The sequence below is a fragment of the Orcinus orca genome, chromosome 9 (assembly GCF_937001465.1).
Source record: "Orcinus orca chromosome 9, mOrcOrc1.1, whole genome shotgun sequence".
Lineage (NCBI taxonomy): Eukaryota > Metazoa > Chordata > Mammalia > Artiodactyla > Delphinidae > Orcinus > Orcinus orca.
Window position 1 is genome coordinate 13079173 of NC_064567.1, and position 24940 is coordinate 13104112.

The 24940-nt window shown below is 36.5% G+C and overlaps 1 protein-coding gene across 5 annotated transcripts in view; it reads left to right on the plus strand.

Moving 5' to 3' along the window:
- BRAF (B-Raf proto-oncogene, serine/threonine kinase) overlaps positions 1 to 24940 on the plus strand; it is a 163648-nt gene that overhangs the window by 40284 nt on the left and 98424 nt on the right. For all 5 annotated transcript variants that reach the window (XM_033432330.2, XM_033432332.2, XM_049715082.1 and 2 more), the window contains exon 2: positions 18806 to 18907. In XM_033432330.2, coding sequence (XP_033288221.1) covers positions 18806 to 18907 — 102 coding nt within the window. The remainder of the gene's footprint in view (positions 1 to 18805; positions 18908 to 24940) is intronic.

Here is a 24940-nt window from a genome sequence, read left to right on the forward strand (position 1 = left end):
ACGGGCTCTAGAGTGCATGGGCTTAGTTGCCCTGCGGCATGTGAGATCTTAGTTCCCCAACTGGGGATCGAACCCGCATCCCCTGCATTGGAAGGCAGATTCTTAACCACTGGACCACCAGGGAAGTCCCTTGTAGACTTTTTGATGATGGCCATTCTAACTGGTGTGAGGTGATACCTCACTGTAGCTTTGATTTGCATTTCTCTACCAACTAGCAATGTTGAGCATCTTTTCATATGCCTGTTGGCCATCTGTATGTGTTCTTTGGAGAAATGTCTGTTTAGGTCTTCTGCCCATTTTTTGGTTGGGTTTTTTTTTTTTTTTAATATTGAGCTGTATGAACTGTTTGTATGTTTTGGAAATTAAGCCCTTGTCAGTCACATCATTTGCAGATATTTTATCCCAGACATAGCCTTTTTAGGCTTATTTGCTTTATCAATATCAAATTTATGTTTGGCATCTCTATTTATATGTCTTTCTGCATCTATAATAACTTTTGTTTCAGTATGGAGTCATGTTATAATCTTAGTGGCAGTTAATCTCAACATATGCAATACCAACAATGCATATAACTTAGTTGACTGACAACAGTGTGAATAGCCTTGACCAAATTGTACATCCTCAGGCACTGGTAACTATATCATGCCCACCATGTGGGCAACAGCAATTTTAAGATGTCATCAATCGTAAGATTGCATTCTGTTGTTATAATGTGCATGTGTGTGTGTTGGGGGGTGGTCTCTTAGAATGAGTGAAAAACATGTTATTTCTCAACTTCCAAATTTATATCTCCAGCCCAGACATCTTATTTAATTCTAGATGTGAATACCCAGCTCCTATTTAATGTCTTTACTCTGGTTGTTTAATAGGCATGTCAGGATGTTTAAAATAAAATTTCTAATTCCACATGTTGTGCCTTTATCTCCTATCCCCAGTGTTCCTTCTGCAGTCTTTTTGATTTGGGGCTCTTATATTCTTTGACTTAGGTTAAAAACTGCAGAGTCAAAGATGATTGCTTTCCATCATACCCCACATTCAATTCATCAGCAAATCCTGTTGACTCCACCTTTATACTATATCCAGAATCTGACGCATTTTACCACCTCTGCCAGTATAAATTTGGTAAAAAGCACCATCATCTTTCCTTTGGCAGTCATCTCCCATCTGGTTTCTTGGCATCGACTCTTGCTCCCACTATGGTCCATTTTCAATGTAGCAGCCATTTAAAAAATCTAAGTGATCATGTTACTTTCTTTCTAAAAAACCAATCTCTACAGATATATAGTTCACATACTATATTAATCACCCATTTAATGTGTAATTCAGTGGCTTTTCATATGTTTACAGACTTGTGCAAAAACCCTCACCAAAATCAACTTTAGGATATTTTCATCACTCCAAAGAAGAAACCCACACCTCTTAGCTCTCATCCCTCAATCCCTTTATTCTCCCCAGTCTTAGGCAACCAGTAGTCTAGTTTCTGCCTCTTGTGGATTTCCCTAGTCTGGACATTTTATGTAAATGGAAATACACAATTTGTGGTCCTTTGTAACTGGCTTCTTTCATTTAGTATTTAAGGTTTGTTCATGTTGTAGCGTATATATTTATTGCCAAATATATACATTGAATGGATATACACCACATTTTATTTATTATCAGTTGATGAATGTTTGAGTTGTTTCCCCTTTTTGGGGAAACTCTGCTATGAACATTCATGTACAAGTTTTTGTATGTGTTGTTGTATGTCACTGTTCCTCTAACACAATGTATTATCTATTGTGTCTCAAGCCACCCCAAAGCTTAGTTCTTAAAACAATCACTATGAGTCTATGAGCAGTCTTACTTTGGCCAGACTATGCTTTTAAGACCAGCTGGTGGTTCTAGGTAGGCTGGCTGGTCTAGGATGGCCTTGAAGGGCACTTGGTTCTATCAGGCTAGTCCACGCATGTTCTCATAGCAAGGCGGGGGTGTAAGAGCAAGCAAGTTCAGTTGTGCAGGAGGGCAAGAAGAAGTGTATATTTTCATTTTAAGCCTCTGCTTGGATCATGTTTGCTAATAACCTGTTGCCCAAAGTGAGTCACTTGGAGAAGCCAAGGGTCAGAGTGGAAAGGGGACTACAAAGTTATGACTCAGAAGGTATGTCTACAGGGAAACCATTAATTGGGGTCTTGAATGCAGTCAGCCTGTCTATCACACATACCAGTTTTAATCCTACCTTAATACCTTTGCCTTTGTTTCCCCTGTGGTCTCCTTTTTATATAGCTGCATGGTGAGCTTGCTCCCTCACTTTTTCAGGTCTCTGTTCATATATCATCTTATCATTGAGACCTTCAAGTCTGACCACTCTCCAAAATTAATAGCCACCTACCTCTCTCCTGTTTCCTGGCTCTGTTTTTCTTTGTAACTTTTTATCACCATCTGATATATTATGTATTCTCTTTGTTTAGTGCTTGTCTTCCCTCAACTAGAATGTATGCTCTGTGAGGTCAGGGACTTTGTTTAATTGCACTGTATTCATTGCCTAGAACCCTGCCATATAGTAGGCAATTATTAAATATTTGTTGAATGAAGGAATGCATCTACATTGAACCACTTTTACTTAAATTCTAATTTTCTCAAAAGTTCTCACCTGCCTTATGTTGGAGAATGTGTAAACGGTCAGCTGTTCTTGGTTAGAATATCTAATGATGGAATATTTCTTCTGCTTCTTATAAACACATAGACTGTGCAGTATATGAGTAGTTTTGCCACTTATTAGCTGTCTGTCCTGGGCCAGTTTTTTTTTTTCATCTCTATTTTCTCATCTGTAAATTCAGGATAACAATAGTTTCAATCTCACTGAGGCGTTGGGAGGAGTTGAACAACTAAATATATATAAAGTGTGTAAACAGTTACTGCCTAATATTCCTGTCACCCACTTGTTATGTACATGGCACAGGGAAAATGGAACTGGAAGCTGGAGAGATCTTACATTGATGGAGAATTTGTGAGGTCTTTGCAAACTGGCAGTATATTTTTTTGGAAGTGGAAAGCACAGCAGAAAAAATAGCCAGGTGATATTTTTCCAGTGTGTGTATGGTTACATTGTATTCTTTTTTTTTTTTTTTTTTTTTTGCGGTATGCGGGCCTCTCACTGTTGTGGCCTCTCCCGTTGCGGAGCACAGGCTCCGGACACGCAGGCTCAGCGGCCATGGCTCACGGGCCCAGCCGCTCCGCGGCATGTGGGATCTTCCCGGACCGGGGCATGAACCCGTGTCCCCTGCATCGGCAGGCGGACTCTCAACCACTGCGCCACCAGGGAAGCCCCTACATTGTATTCTTAAAACATTCACATACCACTAAGTGCTCTTCACAAAATATTATGTGTTGTTCCAGGGTTTACCAAAAAAAAAAAAAGAATGCCTAAAACTAGTGAGCATTCGTTTTAACTCTTGTCTCACTTGGGAGTCTTCTAGGTACCATTCTAGATATATCGGAAACAGGGTAGTTCATTACTTACACTGGATGCCTTGGGGCATGAGAACTTAATTCTCTCATGGAACCCCAGCTGAAAAAGAAAGAAAATATCTTGACTAAGGTGGCTCCTACTTCTCTGACCTCAGTTGAACCCTCTTGAATGTGATTTAATCAGTCTGCTCTGAGCTTACCCAGAATATAGAGTTTTTATATTTTCGTGCAGCCAGCACCTATAAAATACCTGCTTCTTGCCAGTATACTTAAGTGCTAGGAATAAAACAGTGATCAATGTGTTACAGATCTCAACTTTACTGAACTTACAGCCCTAATAGGCCATCATGGCCCCAGTTATTTACTTGTGACAGTGTTTTTCCACAAATCTTTGTGACAGTGATTTTAGAATTGTAGGATGTGGTGCTCAGAAGTGTTTCCTATGGTTTTGGAAAACAGAGAGTGACTTGGGATAGGAGGTTACAATGGAAGAAAATTATGACCTGGGGGTTGTACCAAAATTAATAGCAGGAAACATGATAAGTTGTTAAGATGTGTAAAAATATTGTAACTGAAAGTCCTGAATCTGTGCTGCATCTGTTTCACATGATATAAATCTGCATTTTCATCCAATTTTATTCCTACTCCAAATGCAGTTCTGTTTAATTCAGTTATATGTATGTGACAAAAATTTGATCTGTTATACTGAAGACCCTTTTGAATAGCAGTGGTGAGTAGTTGAATTTTTTAAAGTTACGTAAATTTAGTGGACAATTTTATGGACAGTTTAAAATGGTTCATTTATGGTGCTGTGTTCTTTTGTGTTTTGTCAGGATCCTTGAAATGTTAGGATTTACTTGCTCTTAACCAACCAAAAGAAATATTTTGATCCTCTTATTCCATTTCAGATAATTTTAGATTAATTTCCAAGTTTAACTCAAAGTCAGGATATATTCTGTTATTGATTTCTTGAGTACCACTTTCCTATTTTTATTTATTACTGGCTACTGGCCAAAGTAATTGTGGAACTACGATCAACAAACTCTTAAATCCTCAGCCTCTTTCTTAACCTGAAAGGTTCCAGACACCTGTCTGGCCCTTGATTATAGCCGTTCTTCAGCCTTCTCAAGTAAAACTGTTTCTTCACAACTCACAGACTTCAGGACTAAGATATTAGTAAGGAATGACTATAAGAATTAATAATATCCTTGGGGAGGGGGTGGGAGGAATTGGGAGATTGGGATTGACACATATACACTATCGATACTATGTATAAACTAGATAAGTAATGAGAACTTATTGTATAGCACAGGGGACTCTGCGTAATGCACTGTGGTGACCTAAATGGGAAAGAAGTCCAAAAAAGGGGATGTATGTATATGTATAGCTGATTCATTTTGCTGTACAGTAGAAACTAACACAACAATGTAAAGCAACTATAGCCCAATAAAAATTAATTTAAAAAAAAGAATAATATCCTTGACTCTCTAGTCCGCCTCCCCTTTTATGGGCGGAATAAATATTGATACCAGCTGCCCAGCGTCTCTCTGCCTGCACTCAGGCAGTTGAATGTACTGCTCTAAGTTTGTGCCATGAACCTCAACAGGGCTTCAACAGTGTCTGGCAGTGCTGCTCCTTCTTCACTTTCCCTGTTAAGACTGCATTCTCACTCATTGCAAACCTCTCACAGCCCCCATTCTCATCTGTGGACTTCACCTCAAACTTTATTGAGAAATTGGATGCAGCTGTCATCATCTTCGCATCACCATATCTGCAGACCTATCTGCATTGGTCTTCATGTTCTCAGTCTTCCTTTCTCTTGTTATCAGAGACCTTCCATGACAGTCTAATCTAATTCCTCTTCTTGTGACTCAGGTTCCATCTCTTCTTACTGTCTCTAGGGCTTCCTTCCTGCAGTTAGCTTCTCTTTTCCACATCATGAATTTCTCTCTATTGGATTTTCCCTTCAGCCTACAAACATACTCTGTTATCTGCCAGCCCTGATACATGTGCAAATATATGTAAATATGATAATCAAAGATGTACAGTTATATAGATTTCATCCTTCCTAGTGTCTTCTATCCACTATTTCTTGTTCCTATCCTTATCCAATAAATTATCTTCATTGAATAGTTTTTCTCCTACCTCAGTGTCTGTTTCTTCTCAACCATTTTTGTGGACTCTATTCTTTACCAATCCTCTAAATATTGGTGGGCTCTAAAGTTGAGTCTTCTTTGCCTACACTCCCTTGGAAATTTGCTTATTAAAATACTGTGACACCCAAATGTATCTCCTGTCTCATATCTCTTCCTGAGTGCTAAAATGCATAGCTAGCTGCCTCCTTGATCATTTAATTATCCTCTCTTGTGGGTGATATAATACTTGATTTCTTCTCCTCGAGATTCCTCACTTGAGTAAATGGCATCACCGTCCACCCTGTTACTTAGTCAAAATCTTGGGGTGAGCCTTGATTCTTATTTCTCTCTCTCACCCTTCTCCCATGTCTAATTTATTAGTGAGTTTCATTTTCCTACCTCTAAAATATATACCAGATTCACCAGTTTTTCTCCATCTCCACTGCTTCCACTTTAGTCCAAGCAATCGTCTCTTGCTTAGCCTACAACCGTAGTCTCACTGGTCTTCTCTGCATCCATTCTTGCCCTTCCTATAATCTCTTCCCCACTAAAGTGATATTTGAGGCACTATATATATACTGCTTTGGATTTACATTGTCTAGAATTAAAGTCTGACTTCATTGTTTACCAGCTTTGTGGCTTTGAGCAAAATACTTAACAGCTCTGTGCCACAATATTCTCATCTATAAAATGGGATGATAATTGTCAATAATAATAAAATATCAATCAGGTTATGTCACACACACACACACTTCCACTTTTGAAACTTTGAATTCTCATATCTTAGAATAAAATCAAAGCTACTTACCATGGCTTTCAGGATGCTTCATAACCTGGCCCTTTGCCTAATTGTTCTGACCGCTTTTTGTTATCATTCTTGCTATCTTTAACTCTCTACTTTAAAACATGACTTTTTATGGAATATCTTTTTTTTTGGTTGGGGAGCAACTTAGGTTTTTGTTTTGTGTTTGTTTTGTTGTATGTAAAGATAGTGCCAAATTTTTAAAAATCAGTTGATGTTTTTTCACCTGGTGAATCATTTATCTTTATAAATAGACCTACTGTGTTTTCTAGTTTTGTGGGAGACTGGTAAATTCCTAGAAGTAGAACTGTGAAGTCAAAAGATAGGAGTGTTTTCAGAACTATAAGTCCTGTTGAGGTAAATTTTTGAGACCTTACGTGACCAAAAAGTTTCATTACCCTCATGCTTGATTGGTAGTTTCCTGGAGGGTAGAATTCTAGGTTCAAATCATTTTTATTCAGGGCAATGAAAACATTACTCCATTGTCTTTTCTGTTCAAAGCTTTATTGAGATATAATTCACATATCATAGAATGCACCCATTTAAAGAGTACGCTTCAGTAGTTTTTAATATATTCCCAGAGTTGTGCAATCGTTATCACAATCCATTGTAGAACATTTTTATCACCCCAAAGAGAATCCCCCAGATAGAATTCACTCCCCATTCCCACTAACCCCTCAGCTTTAGGCAATAAGTTAATCCATTTTCTGTTTCCATTCTCTTTTCATGTTGCTGATGAAAAGTCTGATATCAATTCTAGTTATTCAGTAGGAAACATTTAGGGTTTTCTTCTCAACTTTGAGTTTCTGAAGTTTATTCATGGAAACTAGGATTTATTCAGACATGAGTCTTTTTTACTCATCTATCTTAGCCCTCACTGAGCGTTTTCAGTCAGAATACTGATGTTTCTCCTTAGGTCAGAATATTTTAAAATTTTTATTTCTTCTATTTTCATCATTTAGAGTTTTTATCAAATGAATTTTGAACTTCCCGGTTATGTTCTTAATATCCCAACTATTTACTTGTGTTATGCACCTCTGTTTTGTCCTTTGTTTTGCTTTGCTTTACTTTCTGGGAAGTTTCTTTAACTTTATATTGCAAATCACTGCCATGGTCTTTACCAATGCTCATTCTGTTATTTACCCCTTCTAAATTTTTTTCCCAATAATAATATTTCCATTTTCTCCTTACCCAGTCATTCTGTTTGTTCATCGTGATCTTCCTCTTTCTTCCTGTTGGATTTTCAGTGTCTTCTTTTTTTTTTAATTGAGATATAATTGACATATAACATTATATTAGTTTCAGGTATACAACATAATGATTTGATATTTGTGTATATTGAGAAATGATCACCACAATAAGTTAGTTAACATCCATTTTCACACAAAGAAATTTTTTACCCCTTAGGATGAGAACTTTTAAGATCTACTCTCTTAGCCACTTCCAAATATACAGTACAGTATTATTAACTATAGTCACCATGCTGTACATGTCTTGTGAATCTTGACTGTCTATTCATACTTATGAATAAAAGACTGAGTTAATTATAGTAGAGAACTTTGTAGTTATACAGATCTAGACTTCTTTTCTAAATGGGAAGTCTGATCGTGGGTTTTCCATAAGTCTTTTGTGTTCATTGGTTGGTCTCTTTTAGGGCACAGGGATTGGAGTAGGCAGGTTTAGGGCTGCCCCAATTACAAAAGTAAAGACAAGTTTAGTGTGGAAGGAGCTAACCAACTCACCAGGTCAATTTATTTATTTCCTTCCTTCTTTCCTTCCTTCCTTCCTTCCTTCCCTTTTCAAGCATATATAAAATTGTAGAGAATAATATGACCATCCATGTATCCATTACCCAACTGTGTTGAATCATGTCTTTTTTCATATTTCCTTCAGATTTTTTAAATATATAAGAAAATTATAGAAACAATAATCAAAGAGATCATATAATCAAAGATTACCTTTGAATCTATTCCTTGCCCTCTCTCTTTTCAGAGGTAACCATTATCCTCAATTTAGTGTTTATCATACCCATGCATGTTTCTATATTTTTGCTGTGGGTATATATCCATAAACAATGTCAGTTCCATGTTTAAAGCTGTACATACCCTGGAATTTGCTTTTTTCACTCATTATTGTGTTTTTTGAGATGTGTTCATGTTGATATATTTAGCTTTAGTTCTTCATTTTGACTTCTATCTAGTATTCCATTTCACAAATATATTGGAGTTTGCCCTTTTTTCTCTTAGGGAATATTTGACTTGGTTCCAATATTTTGCTATTATAAACATTATTGCAATGAATATGTCTTGTGCCTATGTTAATATGTAATAGCTAGATGATAGCTTAATGCCTATCTTCAACTTTACTAGATATTGCCAGTTTATTCTCAGACATTTACATCATACCCACCTGTAGAATAGAAGAGCATCTATTGCTGTACATGGTTGGTGCTGAATTTTTTGCCAGTCCCATGGGTGTGAAATGGTTTCTCATTTTAATTTTCATTTCTTTGATTACTAATGAGGTCATTTATTTTATCATGTGTTTTTTGGATATTCTGAATTCTCTTTAGTGAACTCTTATTCATAAACCCTTTGCTCTGTTTTCTTTTGGATTATTTGACCTTTTCTAAAGAGATAACCAGTTACCCCAGCATTATTTATTATACAGTTTTGTTCCCCACTAAATTATAATGCCAACACAAACCATATGCCATGTATATAAATACCTGTGCCTACTCAGCCATAAAAAAGAATGAAATAATGCCATTTGCAGCAACATGGGTGGACCTAAAGATTATCATACTAAGTGAAGTAAGTCAGACAAAGACAAATATCATATGATATCACTTATATGTGGAACTTAAAAAAAATGATACAAATGAACTTATTTACAAAACAGAAATAGACTCACAGACATAGAAAACAAACTTAGAGTTACCGGAGGGGAGGGATAAATTAGGAATTTGAGATTAAGAGATAAATACTGCTATATATAAAATAGATAAACAACAAGGACTTAATGTATAGCACAGGGAACTATATTCAATATCTTGTAATCACCTATAATGGAAAAGAATCTGAAAAAGAATGTGTGTGTGTGTATAAAACTGAATCACTTTGCTATATACCTGAAACAATGTAAATCAACGATACTGCAATTAAAAAAAAATCCATGTTAAAAAAAAAATCCCTGTGCTTCTGAGTCCTTTATTCAGTCCATTTACTCTGTTTTTCTATTCCTACCATACTATTGCTTTATAAATCTTGCTGTCTGGTAACACCTTTCTTACTTTCCTTATTATTAAAAGGCTATCATTTTACAGTGCTTCCATAAGAATTTTAGAGTTTGTCAAATTCCATGGGGAAAAAATCTCTCTTGGGAATTTATTGTACTGCACTGAATTAATTTGGGGGAAATTGAGATTGTTATGGCATTGAGTCCTCACACACACACACACACACACACACACACACACACACAATTCACGTATTTGTCAAATGAAGAGGGGGCACACATACACATATCATATAGTGTAAATGTGAAATAAAGTTTAGTGGAGAAAAGTAAGTACCAGAATACACACAATCCCCTGAGCTCTTTTATTTCCACATATTTGTGTTTTTAGGGTAGATATAACTAGAATTAATTTACCATGGAAAGAGCTCCTAGGTAATAATTGGAGCTTTGATGTTGATGAAATAGCCTTATTAGAAAGGGAAAGGATCCTGAGCTCTGTAATTGTCCTCAGCCTCTTCTTGCATTGAGTAAACTCAGGCTGTTGAGTCAGCTTCTTGATAGGCTATAATAAGAAGGGAGGCAATTAGCCTCCAGAGTCATCTGAGTTTGTCTCTTATTAATATTCTTTTATGCACTTGTATATTATTTTGTTGTTTATGCCACAAAGATCTTGCAGTCTTTTGTTAGATTTATTCCTGAATTCTTTACAGTTTCTGTTGCTGTTGTGAACGGCATCTTTTTTTAATTGGCTCTGGCTGATGCATTGGAACACTATGTAATATTTGTATCCTTGATCTTACATCCGCCAGTCCCAGTCTTGCTGAACTCTTACATTAGTCTTTATAGTTAATAGTTATTAGCCCTAACCGTTTATAGAGTCTCTTGGGTTTTTCTATAGATAGCGTGTTTTCTACAAATAAATTTTTATCTCTACCAGTCCAATTCTGAAGTCTCTTTGTATCGTATCTCCATGCCATTAACTGTAACGTCTTGTATATCACAGCAGTGATAACAGGCACCCTTATCTTTTTTTTTTTTTTTTTTTTGCGGTACTCGGGCCTCTCACTGCTGTGGCCTCTCCCGCTGCGGAGCACAGGCTCCGGACGCGCAGGCTCAGCGGCCATGGCTCACGGGCCCAGCCGCTCCGCGGCATGTGGGATCCTCCCAGACCGGGGCACAAACCCGCGTCCCTTGCATTGGCAGCCGGACTCCCAACCACTGCGCCACCAGGGAAGCCCTGGCACCCTTATCTTATTCCTCATCTTTCACTGTGGTATTTTGCTGCAGGTTTCATATACTTTATTAAAAGATCCCTATTTCTAACATTCTAAGATTTTTTAAATAAATGTTGACTTTTTCAAAAATATATTCGCATTTTGTTACTCATTTATAATTTAGTTGCATCATGGTAAACGAATATGGTTTGTATGATAGCAATTTTTGTATTTATGAAACTTGCTTTGTGGCTGATATATAGAAGTAAAAGGAAGAGTAACAAAACTCGATCAATTTCATACAAGTCAGAAAAGCAAGAAGCAGCAGCATAAGCACAAAGCACATAATAAGATGATAGAAATGTATCAGCTACAAAAATATAAATGAACTAAATTCTCTGGTTAAAACACAGATGTGTTTAAAACAAAACAAGCTAACAAAAAAAGAAGTCTATCTATAATTCATTTATAGGAGACACACAATGGTTGAAAGTCAAAGGGTGAGAAAGGACAATACCAGACAAGTAGTGGTTAAATGCTGGTGTAGGTAGGTTAATATCAGACTTTAAGATAAAAAGCATCGTTGGGAGAAAGAGGACCATTACTTAACATTAAAGGTAAAAGAAATTAAAAGTTTGGGTAAGGGCTTCCCAGGTGGCGCAGTGGTTGAGAGTCCGCCTGCTGATGCAGGGGACACGGTTTCGTGCCCTGGTCCGGGAGGATCCCACATGCCGCGGAGCGGCTGGGCCCGTGAGCCATGGCCACTGAGCCTGCGCGTCCGGAGCCTGTGCTCCGCAACGGGAGAGGCCACAACAGTGAGAGGCCCGTGTACCGAAGGGGAAAAAAAAAAAAGTTTGGGTAAGAGCTCAAACCTACAGAAAAGTTGAAATAATAGTACCATGAATACTTACATAAATACTGTTTACACTACCTAGATTCAACAGTATGTTAACATTTTGCTCAATTTATAGCTCCTAAGGAGAAAAAAGAAATTATTTTACCTGGTCACAATATCATTATGTCTAGGAAGATTGACAGTTTCGTAATCTTATATCTAGTACATGTTCAAATTTGCACAGTTACCCCAAGAATATCGTTTATAGCTGTTCTCCATCCCTGAACTAAGATCTTCTCTTTGTGCATGCATAAAATCAGTTGCTGGCTTTTAGTAGTAGTTGTCTTTTAGTCTGAAGTGACCACCCACCATTTTGTTTCCCATGACATAATTTATTAAAGAGACCAGGACAGTTGTCATGGAATGACATGTTTGGGTTTGTCTGATTTCATAGCTTTGATTTTCAAAGGAAGGTAAATATCTTACAGAATGTCGCATATTCCATATTTGTCTGATTATTTCATTGTGGTTCTTTTAGCATATTTTTCTTTATTCCTTATATTTCATCTAAACTAGAAGCTAAGTATAAAGGTTTAGATTCTATTTAAATGTTTTGCACGTATACTTCATGGGTGATAAATAATGTATTGTTTATGTTGCATCACATTAAGAGGCACTTGTCAAGTTGTCACTGTTACTGATTCTAAGCCACATCTCTCCTTGTAAAGGTGTATGTTTCCCTTTGTCTTTAATCTGGGGGGAAATACTTTGGCACTATGCTAGTATCCTGTTCATCAATTTTTCACCTAATGGTTTTAGCATCCTGTCCTTTTCTGAATCAATTATTTTATATTAGCTGTCATTGTTTTGTAAAGAGGAGCTTCTTGGGACTTTCCTGGTGGTGCAGTGGTTAAGAATCCGCCTGCCAGTGCAGGGGTCACAAGTTTGAGCTCTGGTCTGGGAAGATCCTGCATGCCACAGAGCAACTAAGCCCGTGCACCACAACTACTGAGGCTGCGCTCTAGAGCCCGTGAGCCACAACTACTGAGCCCGCATGCCACAACCACTGAAGCCCACACATCTAGAGCCCATGCTCTGCAACAAGAGAAGCCACTGCAATGAGAAGCCTGCGCACCACAACAAAGAATAGCCCCCACTCGCTGCAACTAGAGAAAAGCCTGCTCACAGCAACAAAGACCCAACACAGCCAAAAATCAGTTAATTAATTTAAAAAAAACATACGTGCTATTTACTTATTAAAAAAAAAAGAAGAGCCTCTTATATCAAATGAGAATAACTATGATTTTTCCCCTAAAAGGCAGGATAAATACATAATTCTTTTCCATTAATATTTAATTTTCTAAAGATGTCACAGTTACCTAAAGTCTCCCATCAAACACTATTTTTATGGGCTAGTGAATTTTTATTTTTTTAAATGTATGCAGTCTATTATAGCTAATTGTAGTCTTTACTCTTTTTGCTGAAAACCTCCCAAATTTGACCAGTAGGAGTCCCTTCAGGCTAGCTCCTGTGTTGTTTTCACATCTGTCCAACACAACAAGATGCTCCAGAACTCCTCTTCTTGAATAATAAATAGATGGACCTTAAAATGCTTTAGTGCTGGCCATTTCTCCCATTAGTTGTAGTCATTGTTTCAGTTGTTATTTTATATAGTCTATGCTTACTTTATATATACTCTCATGTTTATAGTTTCTAGGTTCCCCATTTTTATTAGTTTCCTGTGGCTGCAATAGCAAATTGCCACAAACTTGGTGGGTTACAACAGTACAAATTTATTCTCTTAGCAAGTCTGAAATAGGTTTCACTAGGCCAAAACTAAGGTGTCAGAAAGGCTGTGCTCTCTCTAGAGCAATTTCCTTGCCTTTTCCAGCTTCTAGCGTTGCATTCCTTGACTCATGGCCCCTTCTTCCAACTTCAAGGCCAGCAGTGTAGCATCTTCAAACCTCTCTGGTAGGTCTCCTATTGCCTGATGCTCTGTAGTAAAATCTCCCTCCAGTTCCATTTTATAAGGACGTGATTACACTTAGGGCCCACCCAGATAATCCAGGATAATCTCTCTAACTCAAGATACTTAATTACATTTGCACAGTTCTTTTTGTCATATAAGGTACCATTTATAGGTTCTGGGTTTCAGGATGGATACGTCTTGGGGGATGTTAATTAGCCTGCCATACTGTTCTTTTATATTATTCTGGGTTCAGTTTCCTTTTTCTAGGTTGTTAGCTATTTTCTTTTAGCACCTTGAAGTCAATTCATTATCCTCTGGCTTCTTTTACTGTTCTTAGGAGTATGACATCAGTCTAATTTATCTTTCTTTTCTTTCTGGTTGACCTTAAGAACTTTTGTGCATTTTCACTTCAACCTGGATGGTTGTGGATTTAGGTTTATCTGTCAGGCCAGGACTCATTTTGCTACTCTTGAGTATTTTTGATTTCCAACTGTTTTGGAAAATTACAGCCATCTTCTTTTCAAATATCTCTCCCATTTTCTGTTTACCTCTGCATTTACTAATTCTGTTCTTTATGTCTTTCATGTTTTCCTTTCATTTTTTTCTGCCTTTTGGCTAATTTTCTCTGAATCATCTTCTAGTTCTTTAATTCTCTTTTCAAGTCTAATCTATTTACTTATACTGAGATTTTGTTTAATGACTATATGATTCAAAATTCAGTCTTTGTAGTTTCTTCATGCTTCCTTTTTATATGTATGTGTTGTCTTTAAGCTTTGAGATCTTCCAGAGTTATTTCAGTAGGAACTTCCTCTTATATTTTGGTCCACAGTTTATTAGCTTTGATTTTTTTGGTCAAGCTTGATTATATCTGTATTATTTTAGAGGAATTACTCAGAATTTTTTCTGGTGAATGACAGATGTGCTAGTTTTCTTGCTTTCAGTACCATGATTCTTTTAACAATTTTCTTGGAATTTTAGGAAAAAGTCTTTTCTTTATTATTATTTATTATCTTTGGTAATAATCATTTGTTTTTTGGCATCTATTAGACTAGTCCTGTAATTTTCTCCTTTGACCTAAAGTATAATGTTACTGGATTTCTAATGAATGACTATCCCCACATTAAAAAATACATATATAGTTTTGAATTATGTTTAAGAGTTTGTCTTTCCTCACAGGTTTGATTATTTTGTGGCTTTATTTTTTTGTCTTATCTTTGTCAAGTTTTGACATATAAAATGAATTTGGAAGATTTTCTTTTTTACATATATTATCACCTATTAATAATTGATAGTATATTTCTTAAAAGTTTGATAGAAACCAATAATTTGGATGATACCTTCTTATTGGGAGGAGGGGAGTCAGTGGCTATAGTTTTTTCTGCCTTTGCTACCCTTCAATTCCTCCCATAGCAGTTTGTCTGCATTATATTTTAACTTGGCTTTTAAAAAAAAATTCAGTCCTTTTTTGGAGAGTGAATTTTGCCATTTTTAAAGTTGCTAGAAATGATAAGTTGTTTACTAGTATTGCCTGGTTTTAATTGCTGTGTTCTACTGAAGAGATCAAAAAAGGATAGGAAATCTTCTAATACCTTTCTTGAAGTTTTTTGTTCTTAATTCTTTCATTTCCCTTTTAGGATTGTTGTAACAGTTTTTCTTGTTTTTCCAAGAAGACATTTTAAGGCCAAAGCTCTATGTCTACTGTTAACTTTACAGTATCTTATTCTACTTTTTAATATATCGTCAAAGTATAAATATCATCAAAGCTTTTTTTCTTACTCTTTGGGGAAAATCTGAAAGAAGTTCCTCTCCCAGACTCATCTTTTCTGATTACAGCTAGGGTTCATAGTGATTTTTCTTCATTCTTCGGATATAAAGTTGCTTTTGTTTGGAAGTTAAGAAACCTGCCTTTCAGGCATTTGTGGTCAGGCCCTGCATTTTCTACCTCCAGCAAGAAAATTTAATTCTAATCAGTTCTAATCAGCTCAGTCTCCTCATTTCCCCCATGCTCTTTGCCCTCTCTAATTTTTTTTCTTTTCCCTTTCTCCCATTCTTTGGGGGAATGGTTCTTTACCCTAACTGCACATGAGTTTTATCTGTGGAGCTTTAAAAAAAAAAAAAAAAAAAAAAAGGAATGTACTTAATTTCCTGGACTGGAAAGAATCGCTGAACTAGGATTAATATTTCTCTCTTATGCTATTCTGAAGACAGCTTAAATCTTAGCTCCAGCACTAATTGAATACATGTTATGACAAAGACACACCAAGATAAGTGATGGGGGAATAAAAGATGAATAAAACATGTTTCTGATCTCAAAGTAGCTAATAGACATGAAAAACATAAGCAATTTTAGGATATCAAATTTTGACTATAAAGCAGTTCTGCCTGGGTGGTCAATGAACTCATCATAGAGGGAGTTTGTCATTTTCTGAGATGAAGAGACTGTAACAAAAACAAGTTTTGAAGGGGCTCTGGGGGGACAGATCAAAGGTTGACTTTTGAACATGTTAAGTTTGAGATGCTTATTAGTTATCTTAGTAGAGATATTCAGTAAGCAGTTGGACAAAAAGTCTGGAGTTGAGAGGATAAAGTTGGGTTTAAAAATTTGGGTTTCATCAATTCATATTTGGCATATAAAGTCACAAGATTAGGTAAGATCACTTGGGGTGTAAGTGTAGCTAGAGAAAAGAAGATATCTAATACTTGTTGGGGATATGAGAAATTAGCGAAGGAGTCATAAAGGAAAATATTGTAATATCTGACTGTAGAAAAAATTAGAAACTTCTGTCATTCTCAAACTTTAATAAGGATCACTTTGTTAAAGTTTGGTAGGTCTGAAATGGGGCCTGAGATTCTGCTACTCTAACAAACTTCCAGAAGATTATGCTGCTGGTAGTCTATGGACCGTGCTTTGAGTAGCAAGACTTTCTGTGACTATAGAGACATAAAGTAAAAAGAAGGAAAGACTGTAACGTTTGTAGGAGAATAAGGATTAATACCCAGAATATCCAGAATAAAGGGTATCTATAAATGAACAAGAAAAAAATAGATGGGGAGAAAGGATACAGATAGGGAATTTTCCATAAAGAAATTAAAATGGTCAATAAACATGAAAAATGCTCAACTTTCTAGGAAATACAAATTGAAACAAGATCATCTTTCCCCTTAAGATCAGGAAAAGTTTAAAAATTTGAAAATATCCAGTGTTGGTGAGATTGTGGGGAAAAGGGTGGACTGATACCCTAGTAGGAGGGTATCTTGGTACCTTTTTCCTTTTGGAAGACCATTTGGCATATTAACTTTTTAAATGTGCATATCCTTCAATCCAGGAATCCTTTGCCTTAGTATCTAAAAGGAAAACTTGTACCTTTGCCCAGAAAGGCATTTCAGAGCTATTCACTGAATTGTTTGAAGTTGAGAAAAATGAAATAATCTAAATGTCCTCTAGTAAGGAATTATTAAATAAACCAAGGGTCCTGAAACCCTTTGCTCACTTATTCTCCCTTGTACATTTTAAAATTGTCTCACATTTTTGGGACTTCTCTGGTGGCTCAGTGGTTAAGAATCCGCCTGCCAATGCAGGGGACATGGGTTCAAGCCCTGGTCCGGGGAGATCCCACATACTGTGGAGCAACTAAGCCGGTGCACCACAACTACTGAGCCTGTGCTCTAGAGCTCACAGCCACAACTCCTGAGTCCACATGCCACAACTACTGAAGCTCACGCACCAGAGCCCGTGCGCTGCAACAAGAGAAGCCACCGCAATGAGAAGTCCGTGCACCGCAATGAAGAGTAGGCCCCGCTCACCACAAGTAGAGAAAGCCCACGCGCAGCAACAAAGACCCAATGCAGCCAATAAATAAATAAATAAAATTTTTTTAGAAAATTGTCTCATGTGTTTTCATTATAACTGTAATAGTTTAAAAGACCATGATTTCTAGTATATGTTAAATAGATTTTGGTTACACCTTAAAATTGCAGATTCAAATCATTCAGTTTGTAGAGAGTATCTATCATATACCGTATGCAGAGCAGATTCTCACACCACTCAGATAAATTGAACTCATTTTTCGTAAGGAAAAAAAATCTGACTTCTTATTTATCTTAAAATAAACATGTAATATGTGCCTGTATTATGACTTCTGAATTCTAGACTTTGAATTCTCAGCTGGCTGAGACTTCTGAATTCTCAGCTGGCTGGCTGGTTAAATGGATGAGGCTTGGAGCCTTCCCAAGAATGTGTTTCATTAATAAAATAAGGTCTTGCTCTTAATTTCCCCCCTTTTCCTTCTTCTTTTGTTTGTTAGGTGCTTTGAAGTTTATACAGCTCAGAACAGTGCACCTTAGTAGGATTTGAGATGGATAAGAACTTTGCCTTTCTTTTACAAAGTGGAGAATTACAAAGTGGTAATTTTAAAAGGAGAGGAAGAAAGGAGAACTAGTTCTAAAGCAGATCAACTAGGAAGAGTACAGACAGACATTGAGGATCTGGAAATTGATTCTCCTAAAATCATCCATGTCGACCTAACCTTAGGTTACCGTTGAAGTTTGAAGACCGTTGAAATAAGCAGTGCCATAACAATATTTTGAAATGAATGTTAGATCTATCTATACTTAATTCAGCCATTTAAAAGGATGCTTATACAACCCTTGAAATGGAGTAAAATACATGTGTATTGACATGGAAAGAATTCTGAGGCATGTTGTTTGGTGAAAAAAGCAAGTGTTAAAAATATTTTAATATGTAATATTTATATTATATATAGTTGTATATTTTATATATGTATATATTTATGTTTTTTACTTGAGTGAAAAGGAGACATGGAAGAATGTATATTAGACTGTAAACAGCACTTACCTTTTCGGCAGGGGGCCCAGCAATGTGGGGAAAGTGAAAAGAGATTTTCATTGCTTGTTCCTGAATACTCATGTATTATTTAAATCTTTTATAGTTGAGAATATATTGTGTTACTAGTGTAGGAAAAAATTTAAAGAAGTTTAATAATAAAAGGGAAAAACCACTATACTAAGTGATCTCTAAGGTCTCTAAGCTTTAAATTTCAAGGAACACTGGCAGTTACTGCAGTATTTTAATAGAAATGTTAAAATATTTCTAATTCATATTCTAAATGATTTGTATTCAAATTCTTTCAAAATATTTTTTAGGTGTGGAATATCAAACAAATGATTAAATTGACACAGGAGCATATAGAGGCCCTACTGGACAAATTTGGTGGGGAGCATAATCCACCATCAATATATCTGGAGGTAAGCTTTTGAGTATCATATATGTAGTAATTTTGGAAAGAAGAAAATGAACTTATAAAAAAGCATTTGTACTGGTAATATTGGTTATTTTAGGGAGTGGGATTAGAAGTAGATATGGGAAGAGAGAATTAGCTTTGTCTTTATTGTACTTTTTAATCTTGTTTCACTTGTTACAATAAACGTAGTATTTTCTAATTTGGAAAATATCAAAACTAAAGGAGAAGTTGTATATAAGCTTCAAAATATCACCCTGGTTTAAAAAAAAACAAAAACTTAGTGGAAAAAAGAGAGAGAGAAAACAGTCTTTTCTGGAGGTCAGCAAACTAGTTACCATATTAGAAAATGGGGAGAATTTTGTGAAATATCTTTTTCCCAGAACAAATCCCCACAAAATAGGTTTTTGCTTCCTTATGGATAAAGTCTACAGTATTTAAATAGCTCAAAATTGCTTAGCCTTACTGTTTGATAGTGCCTTCAGGCTTTTGTATCAAACCTTTAACATAACTGTAAATTTATTGATTAGTCATTGTTCTTAATCCTGTGAGGTAGTAGTTACTGTTATAATCACAGGTAGGCTTTCTTGGCGTTAGTTTCCTATGTAAGTCACTCAGCTCCCACAGCTAGGAAGCTGTTATGGAATCTAGGCAGTCAGGCTCCACAGCCCACACTGCTTACCACTACACTATACTGGCTGTCTCTATAAAAGCTGGCTCCAACTGTAATCACTAGTCACACTGGGAGATAACCCTAAATTACAAATGATCAGGTTACCATTTGCCTTCAAATGCCAGAGATTTTTAGGCATGGATTGACAGACTCCTAAATGAAAATTCTAATTTAGTAATCTAATTACTTTTAAAGGGTAAGTAAATCTTCAGTATTTCAAGAGAAAGTAAGCTTGCATTTCTAAAATAAACTTGGAAGTTTGGAAATAACTGCTAATAAACTGTTTTCTTCTTCATATGGCTTATCACAGAGCACACTGCCAGTTAGTATCGGTGCTAGGACTAGAATTCATACTTCTGAATATAGTTAGTGTACTTTCTAATATCCCATGCTGTTTTTTTTTTTTTAACATCTTTATTGGGGTATAATTGCTTTGCAATGGTGTGTTAGTTTCTGCTTTATAACAAAGTGAATCAGTTATACATATACCTATGTTCCCATATCTCTTCCCTCTTGCGTCTTTCTCCCTCCCACCCTCCCTATCCCATCCCTCCAGGGGGTCACAAAGCACTGAGCCGATATCCCTGTGCCATGCGGCTGCTTCCCACTAGCTATCTACCTTACGTTTGTTAGTGTGTATATGTCCATGACTCTCTCTCGCCCTGTCACAGCTCACCCTTCCCCTCCCCATATCCTCAAGTCCGTTCTCCCGTAGGTCTGTGTCTTTATTCCTGTCTTACCCCTAGGTTCTTCATGACATTTTTTTTTTCTTCTTAAATTCCATATATATGTGTTAGCATACGGTATTTGTCTTTTTATTTCTGACTTACTTCACTCTGTATGACAGACTCTAGGTCTATCCACCTCCTTACAAATAGCTCAATTTCGTTTCTTTTTATGGCTGAGTAATATTCCATTGTATATATGTGTCACATCTTCTTTATCCATTCATCCAATGATGGGCACTTAGGTTGTTTCCATCTCCGGGCTATTATAAATAGACATGCTGTCTGTTTTACTTGTATGTGTGAGGAGAACGAGCAAAGGAGTCATAAGGAGGCAAATAGTCCTGGTGAAAATAGTAATTCTTTGTTAATCAGAGTTAGACAACTTAACCAGCAGTTTTTCTGCCAACCATTTTGTGTCGGGAAACTTTCCCCATCCTCATGTAATCCATTTGCATCGATCACCATGTCTCACTGTTGCAGGGATTTACTACCCCTCCACACACATACGCTTCAGGCTTTTTACTATTTGAATTACATCTAACGAGGACGGTATACAGCAGACTATACCTCATAGGTTATATCATCAGCAGGTAGATTCTTACTCTCAGGGACTAACACTACACAATTTCTCTGTAGAAGGCAGTATAATATAGTGGTTAAGATGAACCATGGAGTCACACAGACCCTGTGTTTAAATTCTGGCTCTGCCTTAATTTATGCAGACAGGTTACCTAACCTCCTTATACCTCACCTCATTGGTAAGATGGGACTGTATCACACATATGGTAACTTAAAGATTAAATTGAGTTTATAATTATGAAATAGCATAGTTCCTGACACATATTAAGTGCTCCGTAAATCTTTGATTCATTTGTTCAACAGATAATTTTTGAGTGCCTGCTAATATTTGTACTTGTCTAAGCTCAGGGGATATAACAAAAAACAACCCCGCCCACCCCACCTCCAGCTATGCCTTCAGATAGCTTGTATGTTAATCAGGGGAGTGGGTTACAGAAAATAAACATAGAAATAATAAAACATTGAACTTACCACCATTCGATATACTGTGAAGAGGAGCCTGGCTGCAGATGGCAGTATTCTTCCCTGAGGAAAGTTGACCAGGCCCAGGGAAAAGACTTGTGGGTATTGCTATTTGAAGGCCCTTAAGTGGGTAATCTACTGATTACCCACTGAGACCCACCATTCTCCTTTCTGTCTCTATGAATTTTACTACTCTAGAATGTCACATAAGTGGAATTCTAACATATTTCCTGTAACTGGCTGATTTCATTTGGCATAATGTCTTCAAGCTTCATCCATGTTGAAGCATGTGTCAAAATTTTCTTCCTATTTAACGCTGAATAATATTCCATTGTATGTATATATCACATTTTATTTATCCATTTATCTATCAATGGCTACCTTCAGTGGTTGGTTGTTTCCACCTTTTGGTTACTGTGAATAATGCTGATTTTACTTCTTTGGGGGGTGTATACCCAGAGTGGAATTACTGAATCATAAGGCAATTCTATATTTAATTTTTTAAGGAATTGCCATTCTCTTTTCCATAAGCAGCTACATTTTGCATTCCCACTAACAATCCTTTATATGCTTGCCAAGACTTATTTTCTGTGTGTGTGTGTGTGTGTGTGTGTGTGTGTGTGTATGTTTAATAATAGGCATCCTAATGAGTGTGAAGTGGTATCTCACTGTGGAAATGCAAATCTCCAACTTTGTTCTTTTTCAAAATTGTTTTGGCTATTTGGGATCCCTTGAATTTCCTCATGAATTTCAGAATGGATTTTTCTATTTCTCCAAACACATTGCCATTTTGGTAGGGCTTACACTGAATCTGTAGATTACTTTGGGTAGTATTGACATCAAGAGTCCTTAACTCTTAAATATGAATGGACAGTTAAGAATAACCAGATAGGGACTTCCCTGGTGGCACAGTGGTTAAGAATCCATCTGCCAATGCAGGGGACATGGGTTCGAGCCCTGGTCCAGGAAGATCCCACATGCCACAGAGCAGCCTGTGTGCCACAACGTCTGAGCCTGTGCTCTAGAGCCTGCGAGCCACAACTACTGAGCCTGCATGCCTAGAGCCCGTGCTCTGCAATAAAACAAGCCACCTCAGTGAGAAGCCCGCACACCGCAACCAAGAGTAGCCCCCGCTCGCCGCAACTAGAGAAAGCCAGCGCGCAGCAAGAAGACCCAGTGCAGCCAAAAATAAAATAAATAATTAAAATTTAAAAAAAAGATTAATGAATAAATAACCAGATATTTAAAGAAAGCTATTAACAGGAAAGATAATGGCAGAAATGGTCAAAAGGAACTCAGAAACAGTGCAGAGAACAGAAGAAAATTTGAAAATAACTATAATTAACATCAAAGATAAGAGAAAATATAGTAATCTGTTCTTGTTTCATGGTTGTACTAAAGAAGCAAAAGTAATAGAGAATAAGAGCTCTTGGAAACTAAAATAGTAAATTAAAATGGCATAACAGAAAATTTAAATATGTGTGTGTGTATCTGCATGTGCATATAAACAGACAAACAAACAAATGCTATAAAGTTAAGGACATCTTCCAGAAAGTAGAAAAAAACAAAGATGGAAAATATTAAAGGAAAGATCAGAAAAATTAGAGAATAAGTCTAGGAGATCTATAAAAATTACAAATGTTTTTAATCTGCAAAAAACAAATAACAATTTGTCCAAACATGTAGCGGTATTAATTTCCGCTCCCATAACAAGAAACACGAAGGTAAATTATTCAAAGATTGTTCTACAGCTCAAGGTTGTCAGACACTGGGGTAGATTGCTGTAGTCCTTTTGGTTTTTCTGTCATAACTGCAGCACATCTGAGAATCGTACTCTAACACAAGACGTCAAATCAGGAAGAAGGGATCACAGATGTTCTCTGGTGTACTGAGCCCTTGCAAGGAGGAAAACCTCCCCCCTCAAATCCCTTACAAGTCTTTACATTTCACCAACTAGAATGGGGTTACATACACCCCTAGACTAGTGCCTGTGCTTACATTTCCTGAAATAAGAGGCTAAAAAGTAAAATTTTCCCAGTGTTCACAATTTGGCTTCAGATTAGTTTGTGCACTGGCAGGTAGAAGTTGTGCTATAGCATTTCGAAAGAAACCCCTTTGGTGTTTTCATAGAGAGATAAATCTTTACCTATCTCTCCATTTCTTCCTTTTAGCAGAACAGAATGAAATCACTTATATCACCATCAGAAATCCTTGTGGCTTTCTTTTTTCTATGTACTAATTTATTTAAAAACGAGTTTTTAAGTTCTAGATTTTCTCCAACTGGCGTATGAATAATAATTAACATTCTGTTTATTCCCTTGATGATAACTGCAGTGAAATGAACTATTGTACTCTAAAGAATTTCAGGTTTGTCTTTTCAATCATTGGTTCCAGTCTTTTCTTTTTACCATCATACAGAGGAAGAAAAGATGAGTTTCCCCTAAAAGTCGTTCCCCAGAATTTCTTATTTTTCTCCCAATTCTTCTGTATTTACTCATCCAACAAATTATTTGAATGTCTTCTGTGTGTAAGATATAATGCTAGATGCTTTTCTAGTAGTAGATTCTTCTTTCTAGACCTGATATATTGGATTCCAGAGGTGAAGGGATAAAGTTTCTGGAATAACCCTACATATCTAGTGTTAACACACTGAATCCAAGCTACCCCTGAATTTATATGTATGCTGGAGTCCCCTGCAGACAGACAGATGATGACAATAAAGCTCCTAACATTTATTGAGTGCTTGCTGTGCCAGGAACTGTTCTAAGCATACAGTAGGTCATTTAATCCTCAACCTGCCCTGTGAGTTATATTTAATATTCTCATTTACATTTTATAGATGAGGAAGCTCAGGCACAGAGGGTTTTAATAATAACATGACGAGAGTTACACAACTAGTAATGGGGTAGCCAAAGTTTGAAGCCAGACATTCTGAATTCAGAACCTGTGTTCTTTTTCTTTTTTTTATGAGTCTTCTATAACTGCTTACATTTTCCCCACGTGTATGTCTTCTTTTTTTTTTCTTTTTTATCAGAGCCTGTGCTCTTAATTGCTATATCATTATTATGATGCTGACAGCCTTTCTGATCTGTAGTCTGTGTAGAACCCAGGATAATGCAGAGACATTTATCAAAACAAATACTGCAATGAAAATAATACTGGGACTCCCATGGTGGTCCAGTGGTTAAGATTCTGTGCTTCTAGTACAGGGGGCACAGGTTCAATCCCTGGCCAGGGAAGTTCTGCATACCACTCAGTGTGCCCCCCCCCAAAAAAAAAATCTGCGAAGAAAATAATACTGGAAGCTAGGTACTTCCTTTGGAATGCAGAACAGTTCATAAATTATCACTCGTGGGCAATTTGAAAGATTTCATTGTATCTTGTAAGATTAAGTTAAAAAGAATAAATATAATGAACTCTAATGATAAAAATTTTTTCTTCCACTGCCTTTTCCCATTATGTTTTAATTAAGTACGTCCTGAATTTTCTTCCCATTTTAATTTTTTTGTTTATTATTTTTTTAAGTCTTTATTGAATTTGTTACAATATTGCTTCTGTTGTTTATGTTCTGGTTTTTTGGCCATGAGGCATGTTGGAT